General features: G+C 38.4%; 1 protein-coding gene across 17 annotated transcripts in view; it reads right to left on the reverse strand.

The window, feature by feature from the left end:
* Nucleotides 1-1,901: 1,901 nt before the first annotated feature.
* Nucleotides 1,902-12,419, reverse strand: part of LOC126866319 (regulating synaptic membrane exocytosis protein 2) — a 69,239-nt gene continuing 58,721 nt past the window's right edge. For 14 of the 17 annotated variants that reach the window (XM_050619740.1, XM_050619731.1, XM_050619738.1 and 11 more), the window contains 5 exons: nt 11,274-11,484; nt 9,247-9,461; nt 8,691-8,830; nt 7,704-8,593; nt 1,902-6,712 (listed from right to left, as the gene is read on the reverse strand). In XM_050619740.1, the coding sequence (XP_050475697.1) occupies nt 8,387-8,593; nt 8,691-8,830; nt 9,247-9,461; nt 11,274-11,484 (773 nt within the window). In that variant the 3' untranslated portion in view covers nt 1,902-6,712; nt 7,704-8,386. The remainder of the gene's footprint in view (nt 6,713-7,703; nt 8,594-8,690; nt 8,831-9,246; nt 9,462-11,273; nt 11,485-12,419) is intronic. The other 3 variants (XM_050619734.1, XM_050619737.1, XM_050619736.1) reach the window with 3 other exon arrangements.

Below are 12,419 nucleotides of genomic sequence, written 5' to 3' on the forward strand. Positions count from 1 at the left end.
CTTTTTGGATTATCGATAAATTATGTTGCGAGTTTCTGAGTCAGACTAGCTACACTTGATAATATGTAATTAATAATCAATTCGAGAATACAAAGATGAAAATTAAAAACGTTCGAAAATTCACATTTATATGTTTGAGATATGTGAAATTACAATTTGGAACTTCTATTTTTTAATTTAATTGGAAGTTTTAATTGATTACATTATTTAACTATTATCGTACAGTTATGTATTATTTTAATACTATGTAATGTATAAGTGCAATGTACATAATAGATATACAATATTTCATTATTTCGATAATTTGTAATACTTACTGAAATATTGTAAGAGTATAAAATTCCATACTTCCTTGGGATTATAGGACGTTCTATGTTTTATTTATAATTCCATATAAGACTTTAATTTTAATTCAAACCAGTACTATACTGAATCAATAACGTCGCATGTGACACGACAATGGTAAAGAGTGATCCCCAAAACGTAGGACACGAAAAGGCATTGCATGTCTATTCTGTACTTCGTCTGTGATAAATTGTACATAACCTCTGTACTTAACCAATAAACTCATCACTTAAAGGCTGATGTTGTCATTTTGTTCAATAACTACAGTACAATACAATACAACATAATGTCAGATTTATCCTGCATTTAGTCAATGGATTTTTATTCTTTATTGAATTGCAAGTGTCAAGGCATATCTCATTTCACTTCATTCGCTAGTACCGATACTACGCAAAAATTCCGTAAGATGTCAGGTCTAACTTGGTACATATAATTATTGCTCTTATTATATAGTTATCCTTTTTGTTCAACACATTTTGTGTATTTTTATCGTAATCGCTAACGGACACGTAATCACTAATACCGATATAACGCGCTAATAAACAGGTAAAACAAATTGTGCATGGAATCTTTAAATACAAATTCAAATTTTATAACTCAATGTCTTTCTAAATATAGTTTTGAGTGTTGCTTTATACTAACAGAAAATGGGATCTAGAAGGGAAGAGGGAGAGAGAATTAAAACAAAAAAGAATCTTAGAAAAGAACATATCAGAATGGAAATTTCAAGAACGATAGGTATTTTTAAAGGAGTCGTTCTCTCAGCTTTGAATAAGGTAGCTTTATTTTGTTAAAAATATTACTGACATTATCAATTAACAGCGGAATAACGAGTTAATCGGAAAACGATGAGATACTTTCTTTCACACATCGTGATCGTTGAATTCCGGCGGTGTCGTCTCGTACTTTACAAAAAAAACGTTCTCGTTTTGCGTTTAAAATATACATGTCTATATGCAGTGTCTCGTGTGTGTGTGTGTGTGTGTGTGTGTGTGTGTGTGTGTGTGTGCGCGCGCGCGCGCGCGCGCGCGCGTGCGTGCTGCATGTATGTATATATATATGTATATATATGTGTGTATGTGTGTGTATATATATAAGTGTGGGCCTGTGTATCGTAAAAGGTGGCTGCGATTGAAATGCGACGAGATCATTGAATCACTTTATTGTCACACGCCATGTCTGGCATCAGGGGTATCTTTTATCAGATATATTATACTGGATACAGTCACTAACGCTTTATATTAATTCATTCCGCGTAGATCCCGCCATGAACTCCTCGAATCGTAGCAGTGCTGCATTTCGAAAATTTTTTTTCTTTTTTTATTACCGGTTGGCCGAACCAGTGATATATACAGAACTAGGATTAAAAACGGTTTCACGTGAGGGATCTGTACCCGATTCCGTATCGATCCCAGACATTTCACCGGGGACGAAAGAAAAAGAAATCGTCGGAGGAGTTCCCGGCCGAGTTCTTTTTGTTTTCCCACGGAACGTTGTCTAATCGTATTGTTTAAATTCTTTTCGCCTTTGTATCTCTTTATCCTTTTTTTGTTCTCTCTCTCTCTCTCTCTCTTTCTCTCTCTCTCTCATCTTTTTTTAACGAAAATGACGCACCTTTTTTTCTCGTGATATACCACGCTCTCTGCCTTTCTCTCGTCCTTGCTCTCTGCCTTTCTCTCGTCCTAGCTCTCCACCTTTCTCTCTTCCTCGCTCTCTACCTTTCTCTCTTCCTCGCTCTCTGGCTTTCTTTCTTCCTCGCTCTCTCGCCCGTACTCCTCCGTGTTCCTTTTCGAAATAAATCCGGACAGATTTCATCTCGTACAGATAAATTAGAAACCGTTTCGGGCGGTAAAACGCGCGCTATTCGAACGGTATGAAGTTTGCCTCATCGATATTCGAGAATCGGTGTCCGCGTGATCGTACGATCGATAGCGTGCGTCGATTACGTCGCGAGCGACACTCGCGGCAGACTACGTGAATCAGAGGTATGTATCCGGAAGTCGCGTGATTGAGGCATTTGACAAATGTCTATTTAAGTATTCCTGAGTTCCGTTGAAACGATCTTATTCAGTGCGATTATTACATGTTCGTTTGTGCACGACTTTGCCGAAATTCAGTGTAAATGTGACGAATTCGAGGCACGCGATCGATCGAGATACCGTTCGACGCGATTACAGAAACACTTCTATGCTACGCTGGATCGTCTCTACGAATTTTTTAAGTAAGTAATGAATTTCATTGTAAAGAAATCGTTGACAATGTCCCTCTGTTTTTTGTCTTGTTTCCCTGCTTCTCCTTTCTTTCTTTCTTTCTTTCTGTTCTCGCACTCGTTCTTCCTCGCATATCCTATATCATAATCGTAAACCTAAATTGGCTCTCTAAATTTGACAAAAGTGGTACCCCTTGGCTCTCAGATTTTCTGCATTCCGTGTAATTCTTATTATTTACTCATTCTATCTCACTTTGCATTTAATTTATTTTCTCTTTTTTTTCTCAATATGACGCCCCCTTCTATCTCGTATCAGCCATTGTTTTTTATTCGACTCGATTATATTTGTTCGAAAGTATTTCTTTTCTTTTTTTTTATCTCCCTTCCAACCCTCTTTTTCGTTTTCGTTTAAGTTAATTTGTAAGTATATAGGTACAAAGTTGGATATTAATTTGTTCGTTTCCGTAGTTAATACTATTTATATGTATATGTGTATATATAATATATATGTGATTCACGATGCGTGTTCGATCCTAAGATTGAGCATGCCTATGTACAAATGGGCATGGCAAGAGTGTGAAAATTAACAAGCTTCACCTTGGCTCCCTTCGCGTTGTTCGTCCACTTGCATTGTTTTTCTTCAGCAACACTTGACGATTTTCAAAGCAAGTGGTAAATAAGTTACGCGCTCATCACATTTTAGTTTAGAGAAAATAGAATTTTCTTTTCTTTTATTGAACATATTTTTTAATAAAATAATTTAAAAGATACTCAAATAAACAAATAGCAAATAACAAATTGATGCTGCGAAGAAAGTCAAGGTAGAAATTAGATCAAAATTACGTTAAATGAAACACAATATATCTGATTTATCATTCTTCACATCTAGCCAGCTGGTTTTTGCTTTTGACTCCCTTCAAAATTTCTAGCGCAATTTCCTACGAGAATTTGCCGATGTTCTTGTCATAGTTCTCCGAATTACTTTATCAATGTTATTATATTAAAGTAAACCCGTTTTCTTTTCCCTTGCTCTTTTGCTCTTTCTCTCGTTTAGAATTTCTTAAAACCGGCTACTAATTATAAAGGTCCTACATTTGTATAGGATATGCAGTATTTTATATCGTAAGCGTTAATAGTATCGCAACGATAAGATCTTCGCGAAACTTTTTCGTGCAATTTTACCACATAACAAATATGCTATAACAAATATTAAAGGAGAGAATAAAAACGTTCAAGCTACTTTAATTTCATCGAATTGAATTTTTATACGCTATCATTTCATTTACGAATGAAATATAAATTAATAAAAGAAAAAAATGGTAGTAATTCCAACGACATAAAGGTCGAACAAATTTCGCGAAGGATCTTACAACTGCAAGTAACCAGCGGATTACAAACTGAACGTATTACATAATTCGTCTTGTATATTTTTTCCCCTTATCAAGTGTTAGCCACTAATACAGAGTTTATACTTTGCTGTGTGATTAATTATGTAGTCATTGTTCCAAGAGCCTACTAATATAAGTCATGCACTTGCAAAATGTTTTATTTAGAAATTGTCTTACAATAGTAATTTTTTTCTTCGTTTCGTCACTTGATAGTTTACATTACACGCCGTCGCGTCTGATAGAGCTCTACGTTTGGTTTGTATCTTTTTTTTTATCTCCACGAGTAAAAAAGCTTCTTTTTTTATTCCCATGCTGCACGTTCTGTCCACTAATTCAAGCATGTTATAGATATGATAAGATATCGCCTCTTTTTTTATACATTCTCCACGTAATAATGGTCGATCGATTACCCGGTTACCAGATGGTTCCTCCTATCTATAAAATTCGCCGCAAAATAATCGAGTTTCTCACTATTTCGTCCGTCTCGTCTCTGTTTCATTCTCGAAGCTAAGCCCTTATATCGTGATTACGTTTCTCTGTTCTGCTCTTGCTTTCGACTCTGTAGAATTTTGTAGAAATTTCGCGTGGCGATAGTGGATAATATGGCAGAGTGCAATGACAAGAAGAAAATGAGAATCGTCGCGAGAAAATTGAAAGCACAGTAGCGTGACATCGAATTTTATAAGCGTAGACAATTTCAAGATATCGATGTCGAAGTCACTGACTTAGAAAAACTTGGAAATTCTAATTTTAATATCTGAAATGTTCTATTTGAGCATCACAAAGAAAAGGAGATATTAGTATTTAAAAAAAATTTAATTCGTTGGCAAATTTTAAACCCCAGCATGGTATCAAAGTAGCTATTCTGCGGTATCTCCGAAAGAAAAACGGTGACTCTATTTCAGTGACGTCGATCAATATCCAAGGAGAGTACCTTTTAAAGAGTAACAAACGAGAAGTGAAGCGATGTAAGGGAACGAACTCAATTTCTCGTGATAAAAATGGACGACCACAGGTAATTGTATTTCTTACTGAATGTATACGTGCAATCCAAAAGCAGAGCGTATTAGTATCTTGTTCGAAGCAGTTAAATTCGCAGGTTATTTCTAATCTTCGACTCGAGTAATTCCCCTTTTTCCTATTTGTCTTTGTAATCAATGATTCTTTTTCTCGTCCTTTTCCCCGGTTATTCTTTCTCTATTCCCACTTTTCTTTCCTTTCTTTTCTTTTTTTCCTTGTAAAGAGAATTTACATGTTGCAAGCACAATCAGCGAAAAGAAAATCACGTTCGTTAATCAAGTGTTTAATGCTATAGATATTTTCTACGTACACGTGCATGCTCATCGAATTGTGTTCACAAGTGACCAGACAAATGCACAGACAAAGATCGAACACATAACATGAGAATTAAGAGATATAAAATCGATTGTGAGTTTCACGATCGTTCGCCTCGTTCGTTGCCCGAGGTCGAGCGTCGTTTCACGCTTCCTTTCCCGAAAGGTTCGTCAGCAGTGTGTATCGCGCGGTACACGGTTTCCGCGGCGAGTCCCGCGACGAAACGAGACGCGAATATCACGGACGTCGTGTCCGCTGTATGCAAGAATTACGTGGGCGGTTCGTTCAGTAAATATTCACGTTAAAAAAACGAGCGTTCCGTTGAAAGTCGAGTGCAAGTTGATAAAGAGAATAAAAGATTCTAAATCGTACACGGCTGTCCCCTTACGCGTAAACATCCGATTCGTGAGGTTTTTCGACAATTAAATAAAAACTAACAGAATCACAATATACGACAGTCGATATAGTTAGCACTTCACTTCTCCCCTTCTTTCTCACGCACACACGCACACGTACTCTCTCGCGCAAAATAGTTGAAGATGGGCTACTTTAACGTTCAACAACAATTCGCTAATTCATGATATTTCTCGGCCTCGTTCCCGTTCGCCTCGCGACGCCTTCGAATTCGCGGCCGATTTCGACGGATCAAACGCGACACAAGACTCGACGAATGTTTTCTTCGTCTCGAGCTCTATTTTCTTGATCGTGGTAGTAAAAATCAATATGGAGCGCGGGTGGTGCCGCGATGCTCGAAATCGCGAGGGTAACGGGACAACGAGAACGCGACGGTCAAGGCAATTGTTCATCATTTTGTAAACACCTACGCGCATACGTATCGCGAATTCATATATATGTATATATATCATTGTTATAATATTTACAATAAATAATATACGCTCTCTCTCTCTTTCTCTTCCTTTCTCTCTCTCTCTCTTTCTCTCTCTCTCTCTCTCCCTCTCTCTCGCTCTCTTGACGATGATGGCTAAAAACTTTGACAACGAGTTCCAAGTATATTTATCTGTTGTTTTTCTTCTTTCAATATATCTTTTTGCTTTTTAATTTGTTCATTTGATTGTTCTTTGAATGCGACTGTCTTTTTTTGTTGTATTTCTGAAAATCGTCACTGGCGTCAACACTCGGAGCGTCCTAAATTATGTACAAATATTATTTGAAATGTCTATCGCGAATACGCGAAACGGTAATATTACTTAAAATTTCGTTAGTGGTTCGTGACGATGATTCATAATGTTCGCGTCACATCACCGTTCGTTACGACGTTTACCATTTTCAACAAATTTCACCACTTCACTGCTTTTCTCGTTCTTCGTTTCACTTCAACATCGAACATCGAAACACCGTTCGGCACCCCTTTCTCATAGCACACCACGTTGAAATTCGTATCGATCTTGTATCGAGTATCTCTGCGTTGCTTTCACTGTAAAGGAAACGAAAGGTACAGATCAGTCGAACGTTCGATTCCAGGTGCAGTAATATCCATAGAAACATCGCATATAAGAGGAACAATGAGAAGTAGATTAACGATGGAAATAACTACAAGTCGTATGTACACAGTTAAAAATAAGAATTCAGATTGGGAGAAGAGGTGTTGCATTTTTTGGGATATCACTCGGTATATCACTTTGGATCGTTGGCATCCTTGATATTTTTAGGAAACATTGAAGAAAACTTGAACAAGGGACTCCGAATACGGCAGACTTACCTTGCATATCTTTTTTTTTTTTTTTCAACGAGACATTTATTTTACAAAATCGGGCAGGTTCCTCCACATTGGAATGAAAATTGTTGAAAGAGGTTGCGAAATAGAAGTGCAATACTGTGCAGAATTCCAGATTAACAAAGTAACACACGTAATCAAGCAATATCAGGTTGTCTACAGATACTCGTGGCTGCGAGTATAATGGAAAAAGAAAAGGAAAAGAAAGAACAGCGAGAGATTGCGAAGTGACACTTTCAGGAGAACAGACACAGGTATTTCGCAGTAAAAAATTTAGACGAAAAAAACGAGCTGAAAGAGTTGTACGAATTGGCGAATGCTCAGAGAAACAAACGGATAAAAAGACAGAGAAACGGCGACGAAGTTTCGATTCTGGATCGGCAGAATGTTTGGCGCGTGTTCGTCATTGAATTATCGTCACTTCGTTGCCGTCGAGGAACAAGTTGGCCACCAAGACAGAGAATTTAGAAGGCAATAGGGTAATTTCAGTGTAAAACGAAGACACAAGGGGAATTTTTAACAACACACGTCCATAGACTTCACGTGGATACTCTAAAAATACTTCAGTCAATTTAAGCTTCTCAAACTTTTTACGGAGGTTGAAGAATATGAAATAATTATGGGGTCAAGTATCCATGTGAAATCGTTCGAATCAATTATTTAGGAACGATGCGTTGATCTCAGTGCGTACCTAAAACTATCTGGCGCTCCAGGAACATGGCTGCTATCTCTACATCTAGTCTACATAAAGACTAGTGGCTCATCTGATATGCCGTACATGATATGTGATGTGCTAGTGGTGTTTCTAGAAAGACATGTCCTCTCGTACGACCTTTCACACTTTTCCCATTCTCGCGGTTACCTTGCAAATAAAACACACTTTTCTCGTTTTGTTCAACAACACGAACTCACTTGCCCAATATAGCCACGCAAACTCTTCTCTCTCTATATTATATAGTTCTTCTCGTTACTGACATCGATCGTAACTGACTTTTCTTTTACCGTATTCAGAGCCGACGGTCTATCGATAAATCGTACTCGAATTTCGAACGTTAATACACGAATATCTTTACAATGGGGAACAATGGAACGGACATGTATCGCGAGAAATCTCCATGAAAATCTTTGTCAATTTTACTTATAATGTACGCGTTTTATTCTTCTTTAAACGATCTTTGAATATTTGCAAACAACTATTATATATGGATTCACTTTGAAAAAGGAAATGTATACGTTATATGGACAAACGCGATTAAGAATAGACTCGATACCTTCTTTTTTTTGGCTTTTTTCTTACTCTTTCCGTCGGGAATTAAAAGAAGCTCGAGCCACCGTCGGATTACACGTAAAGAGAATACTAGATGGAAGAGTTCTTTAAATCTTAAAGGACTCTAAGGACGTGGCCGAGGATCGACGGGATAAAGCTAAGGATGGAGGTCCACTGACCAGGGATATGTTGCCAAACAGCTTATACCACCCGAACACCATCTCATTGAGGTTCAGTTCGTCCAACACGATCTGCGCAATGCCCATGAACACTTTTCTCCCTTCTAATCGGCCGTAATCACCCCACACTGTTACCTAGAATCACGTAAAAGACACAAAACCGATAAATCGATATTCTAAACCGACTAGAATCTTGACAGAAATAAAACGAAAGTAATTTATAATTAAATACCTGCAGTATACAACCCCGGCAATTTTCTCTAAAGGCTAACGACTGCTGGTAGAACGGGTCCAACGTTTTTCTGGCTGCCATTGTTTTCGCTTTCGCGATACACTTCTTTCCGTTCACCAAGTAAACTTTCACGTAGGAAGCTAAAATAGTGGAAAAAGTCACAACTGATAGATGGTAATTCAATTTACTGGATCAGTGTTCTCAAAAATTGTGGAAGGGTTGCTAATACTAGAACCAGTAAAATTCGTAATTTTTTAGAGAAATTTTATATATTTTCACGAGTAAATTTTAGAGATTTTCTTTGATCTTAAATGTGTAGAGTACGTGGATAAAGACTTACCTTTTCTCTTGCGCTATATATTTCTTCGCTAGTAAATTTTATAAATTTATATCGGTGCGTTATTGAATTTATTAGTGTATTATTGAAATATACGTATTTTTTCATACACGATTAGCTTGCTTTTGGCGCCTTAGTTTTATATCTTAGTCATCGGTAGTTCTAGTATTAGAAAGGCCCCCGGCACAAATAGAACCAGTGCAAGGATTGGCAACGAACCTGGAATGGCTTTAGTGCCCTGCTTCGGTTTAAGATCTTTGGCACGTATGACCTCCACTTCAAGGTAGCCTTTCTTCTGGGTGAGCGAAAGCTGGATCTCGCCAAGGCAGCGAGCACCAAGTGCCTGCCTTCCGACCACTTGGCCAGGCCCAAGATCTTCGATGAAATCTCTCAGTTGGCCGGTTTCGCCTGTCATTCGTAGACTGGGAGACCAACTGCAGTTCCCAAAATCAAACGTTTAGTGATCGATGAAGGTCTCTGAAGTATGTCAGTAAAATTCAGGGTAGAAATTGAAAATAAAATATAGGACAAACGGGGCTAACAGAAAATTTCGAGGGAAGTTCGATTCACAACATCGTAAATCGATGATATACATATATATATGTGTGTGTATGTATTCATCGATAGATTATGATTAATCGTTCGTATCGATACTTTCTTCAGTTCGTTAGTTTAATCGAGTTGATGACGATCGAACGTAAAAGGGAAGGGATTAAATAAACGAATCGTTAAGAGATCGTTCCGCGGGAGCGAGGGACGATTCTCGCAAGTCTTCGACGGAAGTGCGGAAAGAGAGAGCACACCTCATTCAATTTTAGACAAGAAGAACTCACGCTGCGAGTATAGTGTTGGTGTAGCGAGTAAATATATATAGTGTACGAAGAAAACTGTAAGGTTGGAGAACGTAGCAGGCTGTCGGTGCATGCAGACCATTCTATGAGCGAGTTACCATACCAAGTATAATATCCTCCAACAATAATCAGCTGTCTCCTTTGTCATAGTACGTCTACCACTTACGGTTACGTGTAGTTTCTGATTATTGTTGAATCGACTAATTGTACTATGTTTATTCATGCTTCTTTGATACTTAATCCAGAATAATTGTTCTTAACTTACGGTTCAGGATTACCTTTTGCTGTCTTATTGTCTAAAATCTGCCCCTATTTACTGGAACGCTTTATCGTCCTTGTTGCTATATCGTATGAAATGAAAGAATTTAGTGTAGGACGTTGGGGTCGTTTTATTTCTATTACATTAACCTTTTTGTGTGTTATCCTGATAATTTTTTTAGGAGTAAAGAATTAGTCAGGATATATTATATGTACACTGCGCTTGATCGTTGAAAAATAACGTTTACCAGAATATTCGGGATTCGTAGATATAGATAATTCTACGGTCATATATTTAAGATGGAATATGTAGGATTTTATGGATAGAAATATCTGTGGTAGGTGGACAAGGGAAATGATTTACAATGATGGAAACACATATATACACAGAGTGTGTGTGCGTGGTTCACATACAGTGGTGCTTTGACGATTATTTAGCCAAGCAGTAAGCCAAGACGACGATAACATTGACAAAGGAAAATATGATAACAGCATCAAGAGACATTGATAATACATCGATATATAAAATACGAAATAAACGAAACTTAAAACGAAGAATTAAGGAACAGAAAATATGAGACATTCTTATGATGTGCTTCCATATCTGGTTCTTCCAAGTTCCTCCTTTTTTCACGACTAATTACATCAACCAAGGGATAAAAGAATCGCTTGTCGGTACAAAGGAAATTGATATGGGTGTAAAAAGAAGGAAGGGGTAAAAAGCATGAATGAGCAAAACATCAATGCTGGGCATACACATCAGCTCAATCACACGTCGAAAGACAAAACGATCCACGTTTCACGTATCGCGATCTCCTGTGCAGTAAACAATAAAAAGGTTATCCGAGGAGCACGGTGAAAGTAGAAACGGAAAGACAGAGTCAGACAGAGAAGTCAGAGAGTCATTAGCAGGGTTAATCCAACACTCGGAATTTCTGAGTCAGCGAAATTACCGATCTATTCTCCTTTCGGTACATTTAAAGCTCACGAAGTAACCCTGCTGGAAAGATAGTAGATAGTTTTTGAAAAAGTAGAAGACAGAGTAGACAGAGAAGAAGAAAAAGTTTTGAAAGAGACAGACAGCAAGGAGTCTCGCAGTTCCGGCTGCAGAATCGGTCGGTGGAGGCCACTACTTACGAGCTTCCTTCGGAACTAGAGATCGAGTTGAGACTTCCGGCTGTGTCACTGGCCAACGATCCCGACTGTTTCCCGGATTCAAAGCGTTGATAGGGTACGATCTCCTCGGAACGCTGTATGCTGCTCGGCGTGCTGTTGCGTTTCCGGCTCGATAAACCGGCGCGTGCCTCCGCGACACCGCTTCCGACGAAGATCCCGCCGATACCGCACTCTGCGTTGTAAATCAAACAAGAAACAACCGCTAAAGCTATGATCTTTCATTGTGATTCCCGCATCGCGTCCGCCGCAGCCCTTTTTTCTTTCATCCAGCTCCAGGTGGTCGCCGTGCGTTTCTCTTTCGATTATTTTTATCACGACGAATCTAGCTCTCTTTCTCTCCCTTTCGTTCGCTCATTCTCACAGTACTCTCGCTTCCTTTTTTTCGCTCACCGTTCGTTCGAATTTTCTCTCATAACGAAAATCGAGGAAGTGATAAGAGAGAATACACATGTACACCTGGATGAAATTCTGACTATGTGAATGAAATCGATGAAGGTTTTGGAAGATAGACAAGTAAAGGAAAGGTGCTTTCAGTTCGGTTAACTACTACGTAGCTCGTGGGAAAAGACTTCGATGGCCTGTATGCTCGAATCGGTCTTTCAAAGTCCACGATATCAATGACGATTCCGTGGTACAAGGCCTGCGAAAGATCTCGTATCCCGATGGGGTTAAACTCCTGCTCTCTGGAAGAAAGAATACGATAGAACAATGATTAACAGCAGACGGAAATTCAAGAGCCCTCTGACTCTCTTGTGTGGTCGCACCTGCAATCAGAAGCGCGCGAAAGCGTTACAAGCTAAATTTTTGTAAGTGTATCATCAACAAAACGTCACATCTATACTTCTGCTATAGGAAAATTCGCTGCAGCTATGTATATATATATATATGTATATTCATACAGATGTATTTGCATGTTGTGTTCGTGTAACACAGAAGTGTACAGAAGGGTTTAATCCTACGAAGACTCGTTCGTTTCTCTCTGAACATCTACGGTGTAAGCGAGTATTTCACATTTGCTCGCGTTTCACCGAACTTTCGAGAAGTACATAAGTGTCGACAGGCAAAATGTACAAGACTCGTGTGCTACAGTCAACGAACCTGTTTTGC

The sequence above is a fragment of the Bombus huntii genome, chromosome 6 (genome assembly GCF_024542735.1).
Source record: "Bombus huntii isolate Logan2020A chromosome 6, iyBomHunt1.1, whole genome shotgun sequence".
Classification (NCBI taxonomy): Eukaryota; Metazoa; Arthropoda; class Insecta; order Hymenoptera; family Apidae; genus Bombus; species Bombus huntii.